At 38.2% G+C, this 27342-nt stretch overlaps 1 protein-coding gene and 1 long non-coding RNA gene across 2 annotated transcripts; one reads left to right on the top strand and one right to left on the bottom strand.

Annotated features, from left to right (window-relative positions):
- Window positions 1-5693: 5693 nt before the first annotated feature.
- Window positions 5694-8969, top strand: LOC140500893 (uncharacterized). The gene is made up of 2 exons (XR_011965937.1): window positions 5694-6420; window positions 8858-8969. It is a non-coding gene; the product is annotated as an uncharacterized lncRNA (long non-coding RNA).
- A 1001-nt stretch (window positions 8970-9970) lies between these two features.
- Window positions 9971-13825, bottom strand: ID4 (inhibitor of DNA binding 4). The gene is made up of 3 exons (XM_072603943.1): window positions 12836-13825; window positions 12064-12122; window positions 9971-11483 (listed from the first exon to the last, which is right to left on the bottom strand). Exons 1-2 carry the CDS (start codon window positions 13277-13279, stop codon window positions 12078-12080), a joined length of 489 nt encoding a protein of 162 aa, XP_072460044.1. The 5' UTR covers window positions 13280-13825; the 3' UTR covers window positions 9971-11483; window positions 12064-12077.
- Between the last annotated feature and the right edge of the window lie 13517 nt (window positions 13826-27342).

Here is a 27342-nt window from a genome sequence, read left to right as displayed (position 1 = left end):
TGTAAGGAGTTAGGGAAGATCTTGAGGAGTATATGTATCTTTATTGAGCTATAAGCTATCCTCAAATAAACAGGATAATTAAGACTGTTTAGAAAACTTCTCTTTATGTTCTTTTGAGGTTTATATCTTAGACAAAAAAGAATAAACTAACTTCATTGATTTTTTCAGTAAAGCAGGACATGCTATTCTGGCTTTAAGATTCAAGTAATGACCAAAGTTGGTGAGGTCTCCTTCTGAGAAAAGTCTATCCCACTTTCTCCATTCTAGAGCAGCTCCCATTTCTTTAGAAACTATTATCACCAAGCTTCCTTCTGCTCTCCCCACCTAGGAAGATACTCTTACTACTGCCTTTCCGCTGACATCATGTTCATTCTTTCTCCTTCTGTAATAAGACCTTTCGGTGGATTGACATTGAAACCAAGCAGCAGCAGAAGCCAACAGTGTGCCTGGACTCCATTTGTAACCACAGATATTTGGGAATACAATAGTGGAGAAACAATTCACTTGAAAACCCTTTTAAAATAGGATTTGACCCCTATTCTCTTTTCCCTTTTGCTGTTCGACCTCTTTATTATTTACTTAGGATTTGGAACCTGCTTACTTCTGAAAAAAATACTTTGATGTAACTCCCAGAGTAAAATATTGAATGGGGTAAGGCATTTAAGGACAAAACAAAATGAGAGCCTCATTCAGAAGTGGAAGGAGATAAATGCTTTCAAATATCTGTACTGAACATTATACTACAACTCAGAGCAAAAAGCACAGATCCAGGAGTGGGGACTTGAGTTCTAGACCTGCTTCTATTACTACTTAGCTGTGTGACCTTGAGAAAATCAGTTGTTCTCTCTGGGTACCAATTTGCCCACCTATAGAGATGTTAAACTGGATGATCTTCAAGGTCCCTTCCAGTTCAAACTTTCTATAATTCTGCTTTGTAAAGCCACTGTGAAGCTTGTTTGAGGGAAAATAAAATATAATTTAATTTAAATTGTTTTAGAAAAAAAACAAAAAGATAGGTAATATAAACCTACTTTAAGGTTTGTGAAGCACTTTACATATGTTACCTCATTTGTTCCTCAGAACAACCCTCTGAGAGAAAGAGAGAGACACTCTCATTATCTCCATTTTATCGATGAGGAAACTGAGGCTAGGATTAAGTGACTTGCCTAGAGTTATATAGCTAGTAAGTATCTGTGGCTGAGTTTGAACTCTGATCTTCTTGAGTCCAAGTCTAGCATTCTAATAGCACTCCTATTCAACAGAAAACAAAACAAACGAAAAGGTCTAATGATCTTTTTTTCTTTAGTAGTACATAATGATAATTGAAATTCATAATGGTGACTCTGAGATCCTAAAAAGACTTCTGAATTATCCAGTCAATTGTTATGGATAGCCTGGTTTTTAGAGAAGCAGTTCGCTGGGGTGGGAAGTATGCCAGAGTTGTGGTCTTTAATAGCTAGGATTGAAATCTTCCCTTTCCCTGTCCCTGATGTTTACTAGCTCTGAGATGCTGGGCAAGTGACCTAAGCCCTCTGAGTCTCTCTATTTGCTCCTCAACTGTATACAATAGGGCAGTTGTGAGGATCAATTAAGATAATTTAGGCAAGGAGCTCTGTAAGTGTTAAAGTGCTATGTAAATACAAGCTCTTACAGAGTTTCATTTTGTCATATACTATTCCTTAAAATTTGGTAAGAAATCTGAATCATCAATAAATAATGATAACACATTTCCCAGCCATTATGGACCAGTGAGAGTTATTTATATATTATTTACATATGACTTTTTAAAATGAATCCTAAGCAGACAAATATTATGGTGTTTTGTCATTTTAAATTTCAGTATAACATCAAATTAGACAAAGAATGAGTCTAGAATTGGAGAATTTTAGAATAAGAAATCTAGTCTAACTTCCTTATTTTACACATAAGAAGAGTAAGAAAGCTAGAATTACACTCCTAGAACTCTTGACTCCCAAGTCAGTCCTTTTTCCACTTCTTCATGCTGTTCATAAAACTTATCTGAAATATTATTGTACTTTAAAAATGTTGGTAGTGACTGTGTTGGATATGATGGAGCTCATTGGTAAGATGCCATTGACACTTCTACCATAACCATGTCTATACTAAGAAAGTGAAGAAAGAAAATGACCAATTACTAGGTTAATTCTATAAGTCAAGATTATCAATAAGGTGATAGACCACATGGATATTAGACCACATTATTAGACCATATTAGCAAGATCTGTTTGCTTTAGATTATTGGGATGATTTCAAATATCCATTCCATTTGGTCTGTGTAGACATAGGCAGTGAATTAGCATTTCCCTTTGCTCCTGAACCAATTTAGAGCACAACTGGCAGGTTTTGATTAAGAATGTCGGCCTCCATCCCCAAGTGGTAATTTTCTTTGTAGTTGAGAGATTGTCCTTCATTCCGTGTGTAGGAAAGTCAGAGAAATCTCTATGGTAATGCCTTTTTCCTGCTAGAACAATTGAAAATAAATTATATTTGATTTACCTTCTGACAGACATCACCAGATACCTGTGGTTTTGCAAGCAGATGCCTATAATTGTAGAACTGGAAGTGACTTCTCACTGGCCTAGGGTCTCAAAGCTATGAAGCTATGAGCATAGAATAATAACACAACCTATGAGTGGTGTGTTTCTTCCTGCCACTGATGGTTACTTTCCTCCTACTCATCTTCTTAATGATATCAGTCAGTATGGAAAGAACTGATGAGTGTCAGCGCTGGATTAGTGGTGAGTGCATTAGCCCAAGAGTTGGGAAACCTCATGTTAGCTATATGACCTTGGGGAAATCATTTACCCTCCTTGGGTCCCAGTTGCCTCATCCATAAAAGGAAAAGCTTCAGTTGATCTAAATGTTTTAAAAGATCAGTTGATCTAAATGCTTTCTAGGTCTAAACTTCCATGATTCTCTCTTGAAACCTGCTTTTAAAAAATACTTGCTGTTGGACTCATGACTTAAGAAAAAAGTTACATGCTGATAAGAGACAGACTCTTTTATAAAAGAGTATGATATAGTGGAGCCTGAAAGGAGACTTAGAGGCAAGAGTTTGAACCCCAACTTTGATATGTGAGACAATAGGTACGTTTTTTTAAAACCTCTACTAATTTTGCTTTCTTCATTTGTAAAACATGAATGATGGTAATGGTAACATTATGTGTACTACTTACTTTGTAGGTTGCTTTTGTTTAGTAAAGTGTTCTATAATTTTGAATTACAAGTTGAATCACTATGTGACAGGGATGAGTAAGGGATACGGGGGAAAGTAGGGTATAGGTGAATACATCAAGCAAGTTTATTTTCTTTTTTAACTTAAACATTTTAATATTTAGTTTTATTAATGTTATTTTTAAACATCCTAATCACTTTCCTATGGTCCAACCAAGCCCAACAGAATCCTTCCTTGTAACAAATAATACGATCAAGCAAAATCAGTGCATTAGTTATATCTGAAAATGTATGCCTCATTTGTATCTGTTACTATCTTTCTGTTTAGAGATGAGAGGCATACTTCCCTATTAATCTTCTAAAGTTTCTAAGGTTATTTTTCATCTACTATGTACTTATCTTGTATGTTCAGATTTGTATGTGCTGTCTCCCTCATTAGAATGTAAGCTCCCAGGGGAAGAGACTATTTCTGCCTTTTCTTTGTATCCCTAGTGCTTAGCACAGTGCCAGGCACATGGTAAATGCTTATTGGGGTGGCAGACTGAGTTATTGTCATTTTTAAAGATTGTATGATATATATATGGATTCCATGTTACTTTTCTATGTTACTTTGTAGAAAAGATATTTCAGATATACTAATGCTCCCTTGGTAGAGCTATGACTTGGCACAACAATTCAGAAAAACAATTTGGAACAATTCTAGATGTCACTAAACTGAATATGCCCTTAGGCTTAGTGATGTCACCACAACTGGGCACGTATACCCAAGGAATTCAAGCACAGGAAAAGGTCCCACATAAAAATATACATATAAATTATTGCAGTACCATTTTCTGTTGCAGGCAAAAAAAAATCCCTGTCTCTTGGGAATGACCAAAGAAATTGTGATATATACATATAATTGGATGTTATTATACTACGGGACATAATTATAAAGAATTCAGAGAAACTTGAGAAGACTTGTGTGGACTAATGCAGAATCAAGCAAATAATTTAATGTTTAATATGATTGCACATGGATAACCTGTATCAACTGCTTACCATCTTGGGGAGGAGGCAGGAAGGGAGGGAGAAAAATTTGGAATTCAAAGCCTTATAAAAATGAACGTTGGAAGCTATCTTTACATGTAATTAACTGGGAAGAAGAAAATAATATTTACAATTTTAAAAATAGGAATGAAAAAAGAGAATAATTTATTTACACGATAACTCCAAGGAAAACAACACAGAATGCCATTAGAAACTCTGATCAGTGCAGTGACCAGTCTTGACTCCAGAAGCCTCGTACTGAAATATCCTTTGTCCTGCTAACAGAGAAGTAAGTGGTAGACTACAGGTACAGAATGAGGCATAAGTGATCATATATGACCAGTGGATTGGTCTGTTTTGTTTAACTACACTGCTTTGTTACAGAGGAGTACGGGTTGGGGGTGGCAGTGAGGGAGTCATTGGGAAATGACATCATCAACAAACCATTTATTTATTTAAAAAAATGGGCATTCAAAGGATCAAAAGAGGAAATATATGTAAAGTAGCTTGTAATCATAACATGACACATAAAATGTAAGTAATTTTTCTACAAGGTATACTGGCAGGTTAAAAAAAATTCAGTCAGGAATAGTATTGTTTTGTCATTGCAAATTTAGACCCCACTTCCATTTCTGAAATATGGAAATATTGAAGTGAAAAGGAAAAAAAAAGCCCAGAAAGTCCCTATAAGGAATAGAGGAAGGAATATCCTGGTCTCATTGGGGAAGATATGGGTTCCGGTCCTGACACAGATTAGCTCAGAGACCCTGGGCATGTAACTTAGCCTCCTACTCTTCTAAACAAGCACAAAATCACAGAGCAAGTTCTGGTATATGCTTGTAGAAGTTCTTTAATGGTTCCATGCACAGATGACATTATAGGTCCAGTATATTGTTTTTAGATTTTCTTTCAAAATTACATTTTTTCCAAACAAAATAACAAATTTTCCCTAGAGAGTGCAAAAAGGATAATTGTAAAGGTGAATTTGCCTTGTTGGTGGCTTCCTGACTTGTCACTTCCCAATAAATTCGCTCTAACTTTGGGTGGTGCCCCAAGCATGCACTACTGAAGCAAACTTTCCCTTGTTTGTGGCCAGAGAATCACTAGAAGTTATTCATTATTGTCAGTCTATAAACAACACGTGAGGCTAGACATAGAAAATGTCAGGGAAGCATTATTTTAGAGCAGGAAAGACGTGAAGTGCAACCCCCTCATTTTATAAATGAAGGCCGGAGAGAAGCTCAGAACAGAGAGTGACTTGCCCAAGGTTATCTAGACAGTAAATGAGGTTAGGTTGGGTTTGATCCCAGGCCTTTTGACTCCAAACTCAACAATCTTTCCACTGTACCATGTAACTCTGTGACAAAGATTGATCAAAGGCTGAATGTGGAGACAGCGACAGTACATGGATTTGGGAGAATATAAATTCAGAGCCCTGTCCTCTGGGCTTATCTGCACCTTCACTTGAGCAAATCAGTAACTCTCTCCAACAGGAGAACGTCCTTCTGCACTTTTACCTGTGGCAGGGGGAAAGAACCAGACTCAAAGAGTGGGTGTGAAACATTCTCAAAGACAGCATAAATACAGAGCATAAGCTTCTGAAGAGTTAGTTTACAACAACATAATCTCTTTATGGTTTGCATTATCACTAATTCTCACAGCATTCCTGGAAGGTGGGATTTCTACTTTATGGATCAGAAAACAGAGATTTTGAAAGCAAAGATTCATCCACTGCTAAGAAGAGACCTTTCAACTAGATTGGGATTGAACTTGTCTCTTCTCCAAGTATAGCCAGTTAAAAGGTATTTGTTAAGTAGGCTTTCCATTACACCTCACTTGTGCAAGTGTTTATGCCTACTTTTCCCTTGGAATCTGCAAGGGTCTACATAGAAACTCTAAATTTCTTCACCTAATGCTCTTCTAATGGATTATGAAGTCACAGTAGCCTTCAGTGTATGGCAACCATCTCCCTCTGTTTACATGAGTTTGACTATCAGGTTATAAGTTTAAAATGAAGTTTCAGGGACGAGCTAATGTGGTCAGAGGAACTAATTAATCACCTAATGACCAATTTACTCTCAGACAATATGCTGTCACAGGCACTATTGGCAATTGAGTAATACTGGTCTCAAAATTCATCTAAAAGAAGAATGTGTCTGTGCGATCCCATAATGCACGAAAACATTAACAAGAATGGTAAGAAAAATTAGGGAAAATGTGTTATGGGAGACTGGGCGATAGGGGTGATGTGAAAGTTCAGTATTCAATTTTATTTGGTGTCAAATTCCTTCTGATGGAAGGTTGTTTCTTTTTTCCCCCAGCCTGATGAAATTCATCTTTTATTTAAAAAACATTACCAAAATACACTATAACTTATTAAGTAAATAATATATATTGAAGAAAAATTCTAAATATGGTAAGAAGTCTTAATAGCTTCCAAAAAGCTATTGATGTATAGTTTTAATATGTATGTTTAAAATGGCTGAAACATGATTTACATGATATACAGTGAGAGGAAGAGCTATTATATCTTTAAGTAAATGGTGAGCACATACTACAAGTTAGTATCTTGTTTTATCAGACTTAAGTCCATTGGAGTTTCCCCCCCCCATACAAATTTTTGGGAAATTCTTTTGGGTATTATATCTTCATGTGAAATAATTCAGACACAAGAAAATCAAGATGAAAAAATATGTTGAGGACATTTATATTTTAATTTCTACGATTAAATTCAGGGGCTCTATGTTTACTTTCTAGCCAAGAAATGTAAAGTGTGAACAGTGTCTGTTGTTCTTGCATTTGGAATGTTGGGTTTATGCCTTTCATTGACACAGAAGGGATTTTCACATTAACTTCAATTTGCAGGGACCCCTCCACATGTTCCCTTGTGTGAACACACCGTGGAGACCTTTGAATGCTATATAGTTACTTCATCAGCCTCCATTTCTGAATTACTAAGTTTTAGTAGGTATAGAAGAAACAACCTTCAGATTGGAAAGTTTGTTCTTTCCAGATTTTGCACAATAGATGATGCTATTTAGGACAAGGACAGAACAGAGATTTTTGTAAGCAACTGTGCGTACTTAATTCAGGAAGTATTTGAAAACAAAATATATTTAAACAATTCAATGAAAAATTTAGACCACTTTCACTTAAATATATATGACTGATCTTTACTTCATTTTTTAATTAAGGAAATGTACTAGGTTCTTCTTTGCAAAGCTTTCCATCAGCACCTTTTTCATATTGATTGCCGCTAGAATGAGGCATAGTCATCACTCAAATTAATATCCAAATACTGCTTATACCATGATTCTTTTAAGCAGAATTAAGATTTTCATAAAATACATTAAGATTTAATAGTTAGGTGGTAAGAGGAATAATTTTTGTATGAGTAGGTTGAAATTTAAACTATTTGTAAATGAGGGAAGATTTATATTCAACATTTACACTGTAGTGAAAGAATTCATATCCCCTTGTGGAGGAGGATAAATGGGAGGGCTTTCTCCCAGAGTTTGCTCTGGAGGTCATATTACTAGGTCCAGTAGAACCAAGAGTACAGAAGTGGACTAGTTAGCTCCTATATAATCAAAGTATGGAAGTCAGCACAGTAAAGATATTTGTATCTGTATGATAGCAGAAATGTTTCTTTTGGCATATTTTACTCTCAAAGCCTTTAAGAGCTACAGAAATGATAAATTTATGGTTACTGTTATTCACTTGGATTCTTCTAGGCAAGTTTCTTATCTATCACATTCCAGAACTTTTATTTGAGGGAACATGACCCACGAAGCAAATGGGAAAGTGAAAACATCTAGATTTTCAACCAGGATTTTCTTTTGTTTTCAGTTCCTTGGGAGCAGGGACCATGTCTTGATAATTTACGAATCATCCACTCACAGTAATTAGCATGGCACCTTGCACATAGTAGGCACTCAGAGAAGTGCTGAATTAAATTTGAATAACATTTTATAAAACAGAGCTACATTTTTCCTCACATAATAGAAGACACTGTAATTAATTGAAGAAATCAATCAAATTAACTCCTCAATAATGAAAAACCAAGCAACTCGGTATAAGTAAAAACAAATAAAATGTCTTTTCAGGGTCAATTTGTTGCTATAGAAGGCACCTGAACCTTGAGATTTTGAGGGACAAAATTATGCAAAAAGATTTAGCTATGCAGTTAAAGCTTGACAGTTGATGCCAAACTTACAAAAGTCCTAAGTATTTATGCTTTCTAAAAGGAAAAAGCAGATTTTTCACTTTTAAACATCAGAGATGTTTGAAATGTCAGGATTTTATAACAACCCTAGAAATAGCACCCACTGTGTGAGATACATTTTCTCCTTTTGATGTGATAAATGCCTCTTTTTTATGTCTAATCTGTGCCAAGAACCCAAATGGAAATAGAAAAATTCTAGTCAAATATCCAGATAGTTTCTAGATATTAAGCCAATTTTCTGGATACTTACAAATAGCTGGATAACTGACTTGAATTTTTCTTTCTCATTCAAACATTTGGTATCAGGAGCCCATTGTATTTAGTATGCAGAATGAAATAATAAATTCTGTAATTAGTTTGCAGAACAAAATAATAGATTCTAAATACATTTTTCCCTCTTCTAAACAGAGACTTGCCCAACTTGAAAAAGGATGACTATGGCTACCTATCTCTTATTGCTTGGTAGAGAAGGTGTGGGAGAAACCAACTCTTGAACTGAATAAAGACTATGTCCTTTAAACTTTTTGTTTCCTTTTCAGGTAAACAGATGTAAGAGAAATGTAGCACCAATAGACAAAATTCAGAAACCAGTGCTTTTTTAAAAAAATATTTATAATCCACCGGGAAAACTCATGTGTGTCGATTGGTTTAGGTAAAATTCAGCAGCCAGGCAAGACAAATGTCCAACTGAAATAAAAAGCAGGCTGGGTATCGAATGCTTACTTCCCACCAAAACTAAATTGGAATAAAAAAGGGGAAAATTCCCCTTCCTTTTAAATAACAAAGAATATAGTCATCAACATTCTTTAGTTTTGTAATTTCAGAAGAATGGTTTAGTATTACTCTCTTGATTCATTATTTGGATGAAGAGTATGGAAATCAAAATGAATTTCATTTCAACAAGTCCATATTTGATTTGTCTAGAATCAACATCAAATATATTAAATTCTATAAATATCAAACACCAGTGGAGTGTCATCAGAGTAAGGTGGAAAACTGATAATGGAGAAGGTGTAACGAGTTCAAATGAATAGAAAGTATTTGACCTTGCTTGGGTCTAATGGACCTCACAATGTTTTTATTTAGAAAGCGTTCAATTTTGTTTATTCGATGTATTGCCACTTCAACGCATAACTAGTGACCGTGATTTCATTTTCTCTCAAATATTTGACTTCAACCTAATAAAAAGTTCCTTGGGCCTATAATACTTTTGATTCTTTTAAAATCTGAAACAAATCCTCTCACTTTTTTTTTAATCAAACAGAACCATGTTACACAGAGTTGTCCAGCTATTTACAAAGCACCCAATTAAATCCTACTTAATTCACTCCTACTCTGAAAATTCCATCTAAGTTGTGTGCAGGCAACTGATTACAGGAGATATCTAACATTCACGTAGCCTTGATAGCAATATCTAGTCTGGAAAATTTACTACCCCAGAGGAAAAAGAGAAAAAGAAATGAAAAATAGACCCTTCAAATAAATGTGAAGGATTGAAGAAATCAGGCCAAAGAATCACAGTACAAGACAGGTAAATCTACTTTAATGTTCACATGTAAAAGTTATACACATCACAAGAGACTTAACAGTTCCTTAACTGTAACTAACACAGCTGTAGTGAAAATCATTTTATATAAAAAATAATCTAGATGCGGCCATCAGATTTTTTTTTTTTGGTCTACTTAAGTTAACGTTTGAAAATTGACTTACAACATACCCCTGCTTGAAGGATTTGCCATTATGTTGTTTTCCCCAGTCACCTATCATTATTCTTTGGAGAAAGGAAACAGTAACTGTTTTATTAGTAGGAGTTTGTCCTTTGGTTGCAAGCAGAGAACATTTTTTTTTTTGTTCTGTAATTTATTATTCTGTACAGACATGTAAGTTTGTGATTATTAAGCTTTAGTGTAAAATGAAGTTTAGTGAGTAAATTTCTTTTCATTTGATGCAACAACAGATTTCTTACACTCTTAAAAGATCCAAGCATTTATCCAACCAATATGCCAAAGTCTTTAGAATTCACTTTTTGCATCTTTAAAAGAAAGACAAAAGCCAGCGTATTTCTTCTAAATGCTCTTACATAATACACTAAAAAGCCCTGTATCTCAACTGACAGTGTATTTTCAGAATGTATGGTACAAATACAAGGTTTTCCATCTATATTAAAGAAAACACATTTTGTATGGACTAAGAACAAGTTTATTTGTGATTAAACATCTCATGCAGTCATGCAGGACTACTATCTATAACTGTAACTTCCGAGTCTAAGACATTGGGCAAAACAAAAACAAATTAAAAGCCAAACCAAACAAAAAAGACATTCCAGATATTTTCGTATTGTCAGCTCGGTAACTGAGCTGAAAAATAATTTTCCAAAAGAAATATTCCCACAGATTAAGAAAACACACACTTATAATATTTACAAAAAATATTTAATTAAAAATATTTTATAATTACAGTAGTCTATTAAAGCATATACTTTTCTCACACTTATAGAACATCTCTATATATACACAGTATGAAATGTCACTCAGTTATCTATACAATATGTAACATTCTCACAGGGAGAAGAAAGTTCCCTGGCCCCAATATAATCATCTATTTTAAACAATAGATGTCAAAAATATCTACAATGCTCTGGTAGATTAGTAAAGCTTCAAAAAAAAAAAATTCAGCTCCTTGGTCACAAAGTATACTGCTAAAGTTTGATTTACTCTTGGTCTTCTACTAGTCATCAGTCCAGTCACACTTTCTGCTCAAAAGTTTAACCCCACCTCCAAAAAACACAGAAATGTACAATTCACAGCTGCTATAAATGAAGAGACAAAACAGATATCATGTTTAAATGCTCATGAACGTGCAAAAAAGGGTGAAAGTTTTTGTTTCCTTTTTTTCTTGGAATGACCATGAAAAGGATTCTAGGGTTTGCTGATTTTTTTCCTTTCCTCTGATGGCTGATTTTTTTTTCCTTTTTCCCCCTCCCTGTCTAATTTGTCTCTCTCTCTGTGCTCCTCTGGCTCTGCCTGCTGCACACCTGTGGAAGAGGAATGAATAGAGGGGGTGTGTGAACCATTCTGCTCCAGACTAACTGGCGCCACCAACAAAACACAAGACATGCTTGATCAACAACCCAAAACAAACCAGGTCAAACAACAACCACAGCTCCCAGGCTAGGCCAAACAGAGGAATACACAGCTGCAAGCCCCTGCTAGAAGCTTTGGAGAGGGGAAATCCTCTCTGGAGCCCCTTTCCCAATAACCCATTTCCTTCTTCTACCATCCAAGTATTTGGTAAAAGAAACTGGAACAGTATTAGAGCCTCACGTTAAAAAAAGAAATCGAGGAGAAACCTGCCTGACACAGGCAGAGAGACGACCCAGAAAGATACAGAGCTGCTGATCTCGCCTCCGTTTAAAGGGAGCCCTAAGTTACCGAAGGAGGGCAAGAACAGACTTAAGTTGTTAACTAGGGTGGAGGGAGGGGTGGAGGGGAATTGAATCAGAGAGTTTGCTCTGGTGAAATACTCTGCGGATCCGAGAGGGTAAAGGGGTAGGAAAGGAGAAGCTGGATGAAGGTTTATCGGGCACCTGGAGAGAAAGGCCAGTGACCACTCACCTTAAGAGCCCAGTTCAGCGGCACAAAATACTGTCCCCTTGTTTGTTAACAGCACCAGCCTGCAACAGTAACAAAAACGTAAAAGAAAGGGAGAAAAAGTTATCGGGCGAATAATGAACCTATTCATAATACTAGGTTTTGTTCTGCGGCTACAGCATTCGAGCTGGCACACACAGACACACACACACATACACTAAGAGGGGCAGCACTGCGTTCAGACAAGCAGATCCAGGCGAGACTGAACGAGAGCCATCAGGCAGCGAGGTTGGACTGGACAGTGTACGACAGCCCTGTCCCACCGCCTCTCTCCGTTCTAGCCACCTACCAGGGCTGGCAGTCACGGATCAAGAATGAATGGGTGGGCAGCATCGGGGGAACCCGGCTCCCCGCTTACAGGAGAGGAGTAAAGAAGCTCGCATTCTCTCCTGGACCCCGTCCAGCTACCCACCACGCTCCAGCCCGGATTGCAAACGACAGAGCAAAAGAAAAAAGAACACATAAACCCCCAAACCTCCGGCCCCAACCCCTGGGCTCCAGCTTCGCTGGCTGGTCCTGATCGTCCTTAACAGCAAGGGAAAAGAATCCCAGCCTGGGAAAGAATCCCAGCGAGGACGGCCCGGGGTGGATCCCGCCGGAGGAGACCCGCACCAGCCCCCGGCCCTCCCGCGCGCAACAAGCCCTGGAGGGCTCGCTACACCCACCGCGGCGCACTCCCTCTCCGGCTCCAGGCGCCGCGCGCCCTTCCCCGCCGCAGCGGGAGCGGAGCCCTTACCGGGTCGGTGTTGAGAGCTGTGAGCGGGGTCCGGGGGGGTCCGGAGGGGCAGCTCCCGGAGGAGGGGTGGTGCAGCGGCGGCGGCGGCGGCGGCTGCTGCCTCAGCAGAGCCGGGTGCGTCTCCAGCGCCAGCTGCAGGTCCAGGATGTAGTCGATAACGTGCTGCAGGATCTCCACTTTGCTGACTTTCTTGTTGGGCGGGATGGTGGGCACCAGTTTCTTGAGGCGGCTGTAACAGTCATTCATATCGCACTGCAGGCACAGGGACGGCTCCTCCGCCGCCGCCTCGGCCGCCTTGCAGCGCGCCGCCGCCGCCGCCGCCACGGCCGCCGCCGAGCCTCCCAGGCTGTGGCTGTGCTCCGCCAGGCAGCGCAGCGCCAGCTCCCCGCCGCAGCCCGACGGCGCCTTCCGGCCCGAGGGGCGGACGGGACTCACGGCTTTCATGGTGCGCGCCCTTCGGCGAGCGGATCCCGGCCTCGGGCACGGAGAGACCCGGGAGGGCAAAGGAGAGGGCAAGAACGCTCCCCACCCGGCCGCCGCCACCCCCTCTGTCCCTGTCCTAGCTCTCGCTTCCCTCCAGCCGGGCTAAGGCACACGGGAGGATCGCTCCTGGTCCTTGGGCGACACGATTGACAGCGAGAGCCGCCTGTCCCTGGAAGCCAGGTCCGGGGCTGGCGGGAGAATTTCTGTTCAGCGGAGCACCGCTGGACCGTGCGAAGGAAGATAAATTAGAAAAAAGAGAAAGAAGCTAACACATGCACGAAAAGGAAACCAGCCCACCCCCGGTCCTTCTTCCCTCCCTTCGGAGCTCAGACTAAAAGCCCCCGCCGCTGCCGCTGCCGCCGCCGCCGCTGCAGCTGTCTCCTCTCCGCCTTCTCTGAGCTCTCCCCCGATCGCGCTCTCACTCCCTCTCCCTGAACCACTCTTAACTCCCTCTCTACTGAACACTCTCTCGCCTCCACCGTGCTCTCTCCCCAGCCCGCAGCGGAGCTTTATTTATAGAGAACGAAGGCCAGGGGGCGGGGCTCGCGCGCCGGCCCAGGGAGAGGAGCGCGAGCCAAAGAAGGGGGCGCGAGGGGCGGGAGGGAGTGGAAAGGGTTGTTGGGGTTTAGGGTGGTGTTGGAGGGGAGGGGGGGAAGGCAATGAAGGGGATGGGCGGGAGGTCCACGGCCACCAACCAATCAGGCGGACGGTGCCACCTCAGGGAATGACGATTGGGCCAATAGGAAGGATGCTCCATTCCGTCAACGCTGTGGGTCTGGACTGAAAGATCGAGAGAAGGTGGGCAAGGCTGGTGCGTGCCCAAGGGAGGGGAGAGAGAGAGAGGGAGGGAGAGATGGAGAGAGAGAGGGTTGGAGAGAGAGAGAGAGAGAGAGAGAGAGAGAGAGAGAGAGAGAGAGAGAGAGAGAGAGAGAGAGAGAGAGAGAGAGAGAGAGAGAGAGAGAGAGAGAGAGAGAGAGAGAGAGAGAGAGAAGTTCTCTACCAAGAACTGCGGGAATGTGTAGCTGGTATACACTCCGTGCCCGTGCACTGCACCGGAGGAGCTCTGTGTCCTCATATCCAATCATCCCCATTACTAGCCTCACATTAGCTTAATACAATTAAAATGGGGGTGGGGGGTGGGAACCTGCGCTGAGAGACCCTCTACCGCCGATCCATTCAGTCCCTGCCGCTTTGACTTGAGCACCTTAAGAAAGACAGATAGATCGTGTTTTCTTTAGCGCAGGCACATTTATGTATTGTGCTCTTTCGTTCTTTCATTATCTGGAGCAAAGCCTTTTCACAAGTCCAGAAATATAATCTTAGATTGACGTGTCTTCTCTTTTCATCTTTAAAAAAAAATCTTAAATGAATACTGGATACAGATTCCAGGAAAGGAGACTTAACAAATAACAAAAATCTTACTGTGGGTTCTGGGGAATTTTTTTTTTTTTGATCCTGTCCATAATGAACGCAAAAGTGGACTCGAAAAACAATTGTTTGGAGCATTAAATTAGAGCACGTAACCATTTAAAATTCATGGAGATGGAGTATTTAAAATTCCACCATGACATATAATATTAATCCATTTTATGTAAAATTCATATCTGTAAGTTAATTTAGCCCATTAAAGCACCACTTCACGTATTAGTCAATGTACCATGTTTTAAATATGACGCTGAAAATGTCCAATTCCTGTTCTTTGCAACAGCACATTAAAATGAACACTTTCAGTCCCCTGAGTCTTGCTTGTGTCCTTAACTCTGGCGAAAACAGAATTGCAGCCTGTTAATTCGGAGTTCTTGTGTTAACGTTTCTAATGGCTAGCCTTTCTGCAAGGAAGCATCATGGGTTAATTGAACTTTTGGTGGAGCTCTTTTTACCTTCGAAGCCCTCCCCCAAACAAAATAAAGATCTTTATAGAGGCAAAGGGAATGAAGACTTCAAGTCCTTGGGGCAATGGATCATAGGATCACAGATTTAGAGACAGAGGAGATCTTGGAGGTCAAACACCTTGACCCTGTTAGCCTTTTTCTCCCTCTTCACTCTAAGCAGGCAGAGTACCTAGCTAAATGAAAATCATGTAGATTGATTCTTCCTTTACATCAGTGACCGAGAAACACATATAGCTCTCTATCCCTTACCACTTTTCTGCCCACCAAATGGGGAAATGCTTTCCAGGGCAGGAAGCCAGTTCCCTGGCTGCAAGCAGGTATTTTCAATACCTTGCCCACTTGTGGACATTATGATTGGTGAACAGCCATTTCCCTAGAGAACACTACCTACTCCTGATGAAATGAAGAGAAACTATTTAGATGCTGCTTTCACTGATAGGTACTGGATGTATTCTTCCACCCCCTCAAAGCTAAAGATTTACAGTGATTATCCAATATGTAATATCTGAGTGAAATAAAGACTGGCTTTTACATATATACACATATATAAATCTAGATCTACTGTGGCAAATTATTATGTAGCTGCAAACTTTTAATTAGAAGAAAATAGACAAAAATATTTTATGCTTGATGCTATATATGTAATGTAGACAAATATACATTTATGTGTATGTCCATGCACAGATGTGTCAAAATGCACATATATGGGAATTTATGTTCTGTATATCTCTGTACAGAACATACACTCACAGCCACACATTACTTTAACTTTAGTTAGAAAATTGCAAGAAAAACTAGGTGTAGGTTGTTATGTTGGAGCTAATCACTGGAATTCAACTATCATTGCTCCTAGTTTTGCCTTTATTATTAACTTTGGGTCATATATTTATAGTTATTTTCTTTGGTAAACCTTAAAAGTATTTTACCAAATTTTCTTGAAATTAATTGCTTAATTTGAGAAATCTATTGTGTTCATTTCCAGATAAACATTCTTTAAAAAATAGGTTATAATATCTATAATATAGAAGCTCTTGCGATAGCTACACCTTCAAACTTTTCCTCAACCTTATTGAGTGAATAAATCAAAAAGCATTTATTAAGCTCTTAAAATGTCTGCAGCACTCTGCTCATCTCTAGGTATATAAATAAAAAAAAGCAGAGATGGTACCTGCTTTTTTAAATAGAGAGTCTGCAGCACTCTGCTCATCTCTAGGTATATAAATTAAAAAAAAGTAGAGATGGTACCTGCTTTTTTAAATGGAGAGTCAAACTTTAAATTTGTAACACAAGCAAAAATAGATACATAAATTAAATTTTGTTAAATTCTAGAAAGTCACAAAAGAGAATGTGGCAAGAGTGGACTTTAAAGGTGAAAAAAGCATTTATTAAGAACCTACTACATGCTGCTCACATTGTGCTTCACAACCATTATTTCATTTGATTCCCATACCAACTCTAGGAGGGAGGGACTATCATTAACCCCATTTTACAGATGAAGTAACTGATGAAGCTAAAGGTTAAATATCTTGCCCAGGGTCATACTGCAAGCAAGTGTCTGAGGCTGTATTTGAATTCATCTTCCTGACTCCAGGCCCCGTGCTCTATCCATGGTGCTACCTAGCTGTATCTTTGACAATGGTTAGGTGGGCATGAGTGATTATGATCCTGTTACAAGCTCAAGAATATCAAGGCACCATTCTATAAACCTCCACCTCATCCTAGTGAAGTAGGTGGAATAAGTATTATGGTCCTGATTTTAGGGCATGAAGAAAGAAATAAAAATGAGTTATGATTATTCTAGAAGAGTCCAAATCCACTTCATCCATGGTCTCCCAGATGACCTCAATGGACACTCAGACTGAAACATTTGCTGAAGAATTACTTGGGTGGAGTGACTTAGTTAGGGGGCCATTTAGATACAGTTAGAGATTAGATACATTAGAGATCAGTCTGTTTTTATTATAGTTTTATATGATAGCAAACCACTAAGGACTATTGGCAGTGATGGCTAGAAATCTAGCATCTTCATAATGCTTCCTTTTGTGTCTCATTGCCTATTCCTTTCTATAATGCGATAGATTCTGTATGAATGAATTCATGGATAGGTATGATAAGTTACTAAAAATGACCTAGATAGAAACCCAGGATGAAATATTTTTAGGAGAATTACTGGTTGGCCCACTGACTGAAATAATGTATCCATATCTCCTCTAGACAAAGATGTCTGTGGAGACTCACTCTGGATGCATTCTAGATGCTAATCAGACCATTGCAGAATTGAAACACCCAGTCTATTAAGATTCACAATTACCCTGTGTTTACATGAAGCAAGTGTATCCAAGCATATTGCTGTTCAGCCCAATAATGCTTTTTTTTGTTTTTGTCCTCCGTATCATTTTTCTCCATGATCTGCAATGAAGCAGAGGGTGGGCTCAAATACAGAGTCAGAGGTGGTACTACAGTCAGTGCTTAAGTCAATCTCTTTATTAAATAAAGTGAGTATAAAAGGAGGCACTTTCACTTTCAGGCCACCAGGTAGCCATTTTGTATAATGCAGCAGTAATGTATGCAATGATCCCCTGGCTTCAAGGGAGATAAACTAGGTTAGGAGTTAGGGAGTTTCAAGCTCAGAGTAGCTTCTTGGGTACTGAACTGCTGCTATATGCATTTGTCCTACATTCTGCATGGCATTCAAAGCTCTTCGTAACCTAGCTCTCTCCTGCTTTTGCAGTCTTCATGCACCTTATTTCCTGACAGGTATTTTTTGATGCAGGGACACTGGTCTCCTGGATGTTCCTCCAACAAGACACTCCATCTCTCAGTTCTAGGCATTCTATTTGGCTGCACCCCATGCCTGGAATGCTCTCCCTCCTCTGCTCCAATTACTGACCTCCCTTGCTTCCTTTAACTTCTGACTAAAATCCCACCTTCTTTGGGAAACTTTTCCAAACCCCTCAATTCCAGTGCCTTCCCTCTGTTAATTGTTTCCTATTTACCTTGTTATATATTTGCTTGCATGCCATCTCCCCCATTAGATTACAAGTTCTTTGAGGGTAAGGACTATCATTTACGTCTTAGTACCTAGCACATAGTAAGCAATTAATATATTGATTTGATTGATTGGTTGAAGTACTTGATATCAGCCCTTGAAATATTGTTCATAAGCTTTAGATTTTCTCTGAGTTTTGAAAGGTATCCTGAGAAGGGAATGTTGTATGTTGGGAAAAGCTGCATAATTCTTTGGGCTTCAAAAACTCAGGATTCAGAAATGTTTTACAAGTTCCTCCCTTTGAATGAAGTCAATAAAGCTCTAAAAATCCCACAGTGAGGGAGTTCTAAAAAACAAGAAGGGAGAAGTCAAAAGTGAAGGAAGTAGATGTACTTCACTTTAACCTCCTGGAAGGCTGAAATTATTCTTGAGAGAGGCGGCATGATATAGGGAAAGAACTCTGTATTCAAGGACAACCCAGACCTAAATAACCTCTCTGGTGAAGGCAAGTCATTTTTAAGGGTCACTTATTTAACCTGTCTGAGCCTTGTTCCTTCATATGTGAAATGTAGCCAGATCCAGCCAGTCTCACAGCAATAGTGTGAGGATTAAGTGAGAGTATATGAAAGGGCTTTGCAAACATTAAAGCCCTGTATAAATAAACGCTCTCCAAACTCCTTAAAACCTCTTGGGGTTTGGTTCTCATCATATTGTGTCTTTTAATATCCTCCATATCACTTGTCTACATGGTCTTCATCTCCCAGACGTGAAAGAGGAGTGGGACACGAGAGCAGAGGTTTGCAATCTGACTATTATCTTCACACAGTTAAAGGATCATCAAATAAAAAACTGCCAAAATTTGTGATTGGTCTCAGAAGACAGAAGTGGCACCAGTGTGTAGGTATCACTCAACATAAGGAAAAACAAAACAAACACAACCAACTTTCTAAAAGTTGGAAGTGTCCAAAAGTGAAATGGGCTGCATTGGAAGTGTATGAATTTCCCATTATTAGAAGCAGAAGTCTTTAAGTGGAAACTAAATAAATACATGTTGGTGATAAATGTGTCAAAGATGATGTGGATTTAAAATCTTATGATTCTAAGACTGCATTTTAAGTAAGTGTTTAATAAATACTTGCTAGGTGACATATATGACCTTTTAAAACTGTATCATTTATTGGTCAGGCATCATAGTTCTAACTGGACAATGAGGAAATCCCATAAACCTAGAGGTGAAACTCATCCTAAATATTTTGTTTGTTTTGATTTTCATTTGTGAACCCTATCATAAGGAAAAAGTTCCTTTAAAAAAGTCCCACTAGTGTCTCATAATGGCATGGAAGTGACCATTGGTTCCTGAAATCTATACCAGAAAAAAGCAAGCTCTGATAGGTTGGGCTGTGCTTGAAAGACTTCAAACATGATACCAAGGACACACAAACTTTTCTGTCCAAAGACTAGTCTAGCAAAGTATGGAGAAGCTCATCATCAGTAGTTTAGACATTTGGTGATAAATTCTTTAATATGGGAACTCAAAAAAACAAAGGAAAACAAGTCCTTTTTCTACCTCTATTTTTGGTAATAGTGGAAATGTGATATAAATGTGGTCTACAGTGCTAAGAAGCACACAGTTTCTTATCATTTTAACTGGAAATATTCAAAACATGAGACTTTTTGCCCAAATGCAACAAATTACTACAAAATCCCAGCAGCATAAAAAAGCTCCAACATGTAAAGTAGAAAATTTGTAGGATTTATGGGAAAATACAAGATTCACACTAGAACTGAATGCATTCTCCATTCATTTGTTGCAAACTACACTGATGGAGGGAATACCCCCTTTGATGAGATCACTGATCCACTAAAGTTCTGAAGTATCAAAAAGAAACTTCTCCTTGCTCTAGTTACATTGTCAATAAGACTCTTTGCATCCTTCCTTAAGAAATGCAACCAAACCCAAACTAACCGTTCCCATTCTTTCCTAGACTAGAGAGTTGTCCTTGTGTGCACAGTTGGGTAGAGAGTGCATTAGGGAAGAAACGCTGAGGAGGAAACATTTTTGTAGCTAGGCTTATATAGGGAGAATTTTTTTTTTTTTTTACAGAAATGGGATCGAGACAGTGATGTAATCTGTGCATTTTCCTACTTTCTAAAGAGTTTGTTCTAATGATAACCTACTACTATAAACTAGTTGTTAATACCTGCAGATCTTTAATGCATAATGCATAATGAGTGTGTGGTCATTACCTTTTTCTGTCCACTATATTTCCTTTCCATTCTAATTCTGTTTACTCTATGATTACTAATGATTCTATGAATCTTAGAATCCCTGAATAAAGAGTTGTATATCTATAGTCCTGTGGCTGCTACTACCTTACCCTCTAAAGTTACCTTTGATCTACTCTGTATATATCTTGTTTGTATCTATTTATACTCATATTTCCTCCCCCATTTGAATATAAGTGCCTTGAAATCAGAGACTATTTTTGATTTTTCTGTGTGTACCCAATGTCTGGCAGATAGTGAACACTGGATAAATATTTGCTGGTATAGTGATTGAGGATAGGAAGTGACGGTTCCAATGGTAATGAGAAGCTAAATCGTGATCTCTCATTCATTTGTAAAAATTAACATTTCATTGAAAACAGCATCAAAAATCAATGGAAATAAGATGTACTTAGTAGCAATTATATATATATATATATATATATATATATATATATATATATATACATACATATCTATATATCTAAATTAGTTAATTTCATTGCATAAAATAATACCTTTTCAGTCCTTCTATATTTTCCCAAAATTTCTTTGGTCTATTCATTCCCCTTCATTTTCCTTTATGATTATGATTCAGTTGATTGTAAGCTTCTTGAAAGCGGGGATTGTATTTTCCCTCTTTTTGCATCCTCTGGCTTAACACACTGTCTGACATAGAGCAGATGTTTAATAAATGTTTATTAATTGATTATGACTAGAATGCACTCCTTTCTTTTAGCTCTGTTCTTCCACCTTGTACTATTTCATAAAGATCTTTCATTATCCATAATATTAAATTATTACTAATATTATTCCTCCATCAAACCAAAGGTGTAGATGTGGCATCAAACTACTTACTGGGGTGACAATATCTGAATGGGTACACCTGTGAAGATGCATCCCTACTGAATAGCATTTTTTCCTAGTTTTAGTTTCACTGTTAATGCTACCTGTTCAGACTATAGCATGTAAGGACAAAATGTTGAGTCCCTCTGGTAGAAGGAGCTACTCTTCTTGATGTGGCATAGTGATGGTGGGCAACTAGGCGAAGACATTTCTCCAGTCACTCTATATTCCAAAAACAATCTTGGGAAGAGCAGTCGCTGTCCACGTCTAGCACTTTGACACTAGACCTTCTCGGGGTGACAGAGTCCCACATCTGTGTAAGTGTAACAGTGTAGGTCCTTGTGCCTAACTAGATACCAAGATGATAGAACATTTCCTTTTCCCAGTTTTGATATCCCTGGTGCTGGATTAGATATCTCTGAGGTTTCTTCCAGATCTGGAACTCTTATGATTCTACGACAAAATAAGATGTTTTGCCTACAATTCTACTGATTTTAAACTGGTTTTCTAGAGATATTACTCCCCTTGCTTTTTTGAAATAAATAATAGGAAACTCAGTGGATCGAAGAAGTTATCCCAAGCCACTTAGTGGGCCACGGACATTTCCTACAATATTATCCTCTTTGCTGTTTATTCCTTTTTGTTGGGATTGGGTTGTTGCTTCAGTTCCAAGTAGATATAAGGCTAAAATTCTGCTGCATGGTTAGAGAAACAACAAGCTTCCTGGAACAAGTTTTGTTCTCAGTATTTACTTATTTTGACTGGGTAAATTAACTTCTTTTTCTTTCTCTTTAATGCCTCCTGGTTCCTCACCCTACTATAGTAGTGAGACTTGATTCTCAAAGGCTCTGCCAGCAGAGATTTAGTTCTAAAACTAAACAACTAAACTCTCCCAAGTTGGAAAGATTATGATCGTGCACCAAAGAACAATTTGCACATCTGTCATTAAAGTTTGGAGAAGCTCATTATCAGATTGTATATAGGGTAATTAATTTTTTTTGCCATACTAGAAGGATTGTGTTCTTTATCGGTAGGTAGAATATCCATATTGGTGACATCATGAATACCTGAACTGTTGAAATAGATTAGATGTTAATATTATTTTCTAGTTATTGAGGTTGGCAATATCACAATTACCCTTTACTCTTTTCTCTCTTTTATCCCTAATATCTAACCACATCCCAAGTTTTATTGATTCTACCTCTATAGCATGTCTTGTATACATTCCATTTTCTCTACTCACAGGGACTCTATCTTAGTTCAGGCTCTAATCCTATATTGGTCTCCCTATCTTCTAGTATTTCTCATCTCTAAATCATTCTTTTCACAACTGCCAAATTAATGGTAAGATAGAAATCTAATTATGTTCCTCCCTTATTTAAAAATATTCAATTAGCTCTCTGTTGCCTGTAAGATAAAATGCAAACTCTTCACACTGGCTTTTAATGCTCTCCACAGTCAGGCGTCAGTCTACTTTCTCAAATTTATTAAATACAATTCCCTTTTACACACTCTTAAATTCCAACCAAACTGGACTATTACTGTTTCTCAAACTTTGCATTCCATTCTCTTAGTACCCTTGTATAAGCAAGTATTTCATGTCTATAATGCACTTACTATTTAATTTTACTTTTTAGAATCATTTTCTTCCTTCAGGGATCAGCTATGATATCTCACTTGAGGCTCCAAGAAGCTATAGCCACACTCCAGTAAACCATCACAGCAGATGGGCTAAACCAGGTTGAGGGTAATCAATGGGCTTCATACGCATTAGGGATTTAGGAGTATGTCTGCCTCAAGTGTGTGAAGACTTCCCCTGGTGGAATGGGTGAATGAGAACAATTTGTTCTAATAGCCATGAAGGTCACTGGAGTAGGAGCTGTGGAGCACTTAAAGCTTGGTTAGATATAAAAATGCCAAGATCATCCACTGTATCCTGGGCCAGTGCCAGTTGTCTTGACTTTTGTCTTGGCACTGGACTTCAATGACTCTGGAAGACAGAGATTGATGACTTTGTGTAACTGTGCCTCATTTAAATCCAAATCACACACGTCAAGATATCATTGAATTATGCCACTGTCCTCTTTAATGAAGGATGAATAGTAATATCATATCCTGCATGAACTCTTTTCTGATACCCTCAGTTTCAAGTATTATCTCCCTTCCCAAATGACTATGTTTTACTGAGTATATGTTATATTCTATAGCAGAATCGAAGCTTCTTCAACTAGGAACTTTAAAAAAAAAGTCTTGATTTAGAGTTGCTAGTACAATGTCTTACACATAGTAAAAATAATAAATGTTTTTTAACTTGTTATTGAGTAGTATTATTTGCTGACTTATTTGTCTATTATTTTATATGATGTATTTATAAGGTACAGAAGTATGGCAAGTATAACTCTCCCAATTTCATAGATGATGAAGCTGAAATTTATGACTGTCCATAGTCATACAGCAAGTAAGTGGTGGTGGAGATAAGACCTGAATCAAGATCTCTTGTGAATAAGAGTCAAGCATTCTTTCTCACATACAGCGCAGTTAGGCATCCAGTTTAGCTGATAATAAAATAATTATTTAAATGCCCTGTAACAGTGAAAAGAATGATAAAAGATTATGAAAAGGTCAAGTTTTAACCTTATACTGTCATAAACCCTTAAGAGGAAAACACAAGGTAATTACAATTTTACCTTTAATTCCTCCTTGAAATAAGTTCTCACTTTTTACTAGTCCATAACATTATTTTGGTGGCCCTTTCTTCCCTTAGCAACTAAAGAATTAGTAAAATAAATAAAACCATCATTCACTTCTACTGAATGACTCAAACTATTATTCCCATTGTGTGGGTGGGTGAGAGGCTAGTTATGAGACTGTTTTAATTACATCTTCATTTCTTTTTAATGTGTATACCAAGCTACTGTAAAATAAAGAAAATCATAATTAAACATATTCTAAACTCCTTGGAGGAAAGATGCAATGTAAGCACTAAATAGTTTTATAAATACTGCTTCTGAGTTCATCATGGCCAATGATGAGCCTTTTATATAGAGAAAAAACTTGCCTGTTGTATCTCTATGTAGGTCATGGCTTCTAAGAGGTGAAACAATGTCCAAGAGCAATTGAGGCTTTTCCAAGAGTAATCTGTGAGATATTTCCATGGACCTTGCAATAGACTCACTGGCCCTTTGAATGCATACCATATCGGTGAACTAACTGCAGAATTGCATTGTTAGAACACACAGATTAAAAAAAGAAGAAAAGAAAAAGATACTGTGAGAAAGTTAAATATTTTCAACCTACAAAACATATTTTTTATTAAATCATTATAAAAGAACAAAAGGGCTAAAAATATTAGCAGTTTCTAAGATTATTTTTTTTCCTGCAAAGATGTCATACAGCAAATTTTTATTGAGTGAACATGAATAAATTGATAAATCTTGGGGACAAAGACACTATTATTTGGCCAGCAAAAATCAAATTTTATTAACAATATTAGGTTTTCACTGTTATAGTTGAAATATACTTGGTATTAATAATATAATACTTTAAAGTATGCAAGGTAATTCATATAAATAACATCATTTTAGCTAAGCGATTCTGAGAGGTAGATTGCAAGGGTATAACTGTGCCTCTTTTATAGATAAAGCAACTGAAGTTTAGAAAGGATCCAAAAATCATAAGGTACTGTGAGGCACCTTATAGATCATCTAGCCCTACCTCTTCATTTTACAGGTACAGACTGAGGCCCAGAAACATGAACAACTTGACCAAGGTAGCACAGTTAGTGAATTTCAGATATAGAACTTGGACCCAGGTCATCCTGACTCTAAGTTCAGGGCTCTATTCACTACTGTATTCTTCTTCTTGTTTATTCAATTAAGCATTTTGCTTGGTTCCCTTTGTTGATGCTGCTCTAAAATAGGTAAAACATGCATATAGGAATAACCATAGTCATTTACTGTGATATCATTACAATAATACCACATATGTTGCTTCCATATCTTAGATAGGTAACTGGTTATACACCACCTGATAAAAGTTAAACATTGATCAACTAGAGAGTTGTTTTATCCAAATCAGGACTACCTGAGACAGTTGAAATGATTTTGAGTAGCATGGTCTTTTATGGCATGGAAAAAAATGAGAGTCAGAGGAGTGGAATTCAAGTGACATAAATGTCATATTTTAGCTATGTGATACCATGAACATTATTTCTTCTCTCTGAGCCTCAGTTTTCCCATCTTACAATCCTGCTGTGAGGAAAGTGTGTTGTAAGACTTAAAGTGCTGTAGAAATTTAAGTGTCTCTGTTATCTAGTCATTTACCAAACCATGCCTCCAAACCTATGAAAACCTCTGAAATATTGCCTTTCTTTTACAATTGAAATCTGGCTTTCTGGCCAACCATTCTTAACTATTTTGAAATCATATTTTTCCCCTTGTTATAGTAGTTCTCTGTTATAGATAATAGCATTAAATCCCCAGTATCTCAAGCTACTTTTGAACATTATTCTCTAATGAACATATCCCTAGTCCTATACTTTTCTCCAGAACATATATTTCTCTCCGCTTCTGCTTGGTCCTTTTGTTAGAGGTAAGACAGATTCATAGAACAACCATTACTTCTTTCTTCTTCCTCTGATGCTTATGAGATGAGCTCTCAAATACTACAGCAAGACATAGCTAGAGGTACAAAAGACCCAAGAGGCCATTTAAGTTAAGGCTTTCATTTTACAGAGGAGAAAAGTAGAACAGGGGAGGTAGACATCTTGCCAAAAGTCACAAAAGTAGCAAATGGCAGAGATAGTATTTGAACTTGGGTCCTGAGACTCCCAACTTGAATGCTCTCCTCCTTCGATGTTCATCCTTTCCCTATTTATCCCCAATTAGGATTCTGGTGGTTGCTATCTATAGAGCTCCAGGACAATCTCTTTCCTTCCTGAAAGAGTTCGATCCCTGGCCAACAGTCTTTTTTTCCTCCCCAGCTACTTGGGGGATCTTAAAAGATATGTGGATACTCCCACAAACACCCTCATTTCCCAATTCATCAACTTACTCATTTCCCAAGACCTACTCTTCTGTCATACTAGAGTTATTCACAGAGATAGTCATATCTTTGACCTTGCATCATCCACAAATATTCCACTTCCATGTTCATGAAACTGAAATTTGTTCATCTGATATAATTGTTGTCACCCCATCTCTCCTTCAGTCTTGCAATTCCAAAACATGTTCTTCTTCCTTTTTACCACATCTAATTCCTGCACCCCTCGTAGTACTTTCCCAGTTCATCACTCTCTCATAGGTGATATTCTTTTCCTTTCCCCATCTTGACCCCTTATTGGAACCAGTTCAACTCTACACTGTTCTCTTCTATCAAATCCCTTTCTCTTTTATCCTACTAAAGATCTTGTCCTGTGAAACCTCAGCTTTGGGTCATTCCCACCACCTGTTGTCTTTGCTCCTATTTATATTCTACAGAAAAAAAAAAGCTGATGAAAATTACAAAAGTGTGTTGACTGGATCCACTACAAATTCGTATTATATAATTTCAACTCCAGTAGCAAAATCTGGGCCTCATTGTGACCAATAAATCCTGTTACACTTCCCTAATCAGTTCACCATCCCACTCACCACAGCTACTTCTCTAAACCTTTTTATCCTTCCTCAGTCCTTCCATAGCTCCCTCTCCCTCTCCCTGTTAGGTGAGAAGTTTTCCTCATGCTTTTAAAGAAAAAATTGAGGGCATTCCCCAACATGCTTCTCTTCTCTCCTTTTCATCTCACATCACTCAGATGCTTTCCCTTACTGTCTCCTCCACTCCTCTCTCACATAAAGAGGAAGCCCTTCTCCTTATTAAGGCAAACCTTTCTACATGCACCAATGATTCCATTTTCAAGTAGTCTGTCCCCTCTATCAGTCTCTCACTAAGCTTCAACCTCTCTTTATCTACTAGCTGTTTCCCTTATACCTACAAACATACCCATGTTTCCCCATCCTAAAAACAAACAAACAAAAAATACTCCCTTGGTTCAT

This window comes from Notamacropus eugenii, chromosome 4 (assembly GCF_028372415.1).
Source record: "Notamacropus eugenii isolate mMacEug1 chromosome 4, mMacEug1.pri_v2, whole genome shotgun sequence".
Taxonomy (NCBI): Eukaryota; Metazoa; Chordata; class Mammalia; order Diprotodontia; family Macropodidae; genus Notamacropus; species Notamacropus eugenii.
Note: the sequence above shows the minus strand (reverse complement) of the source record. Positions and strands in the feature narration are given on the sequence as shown.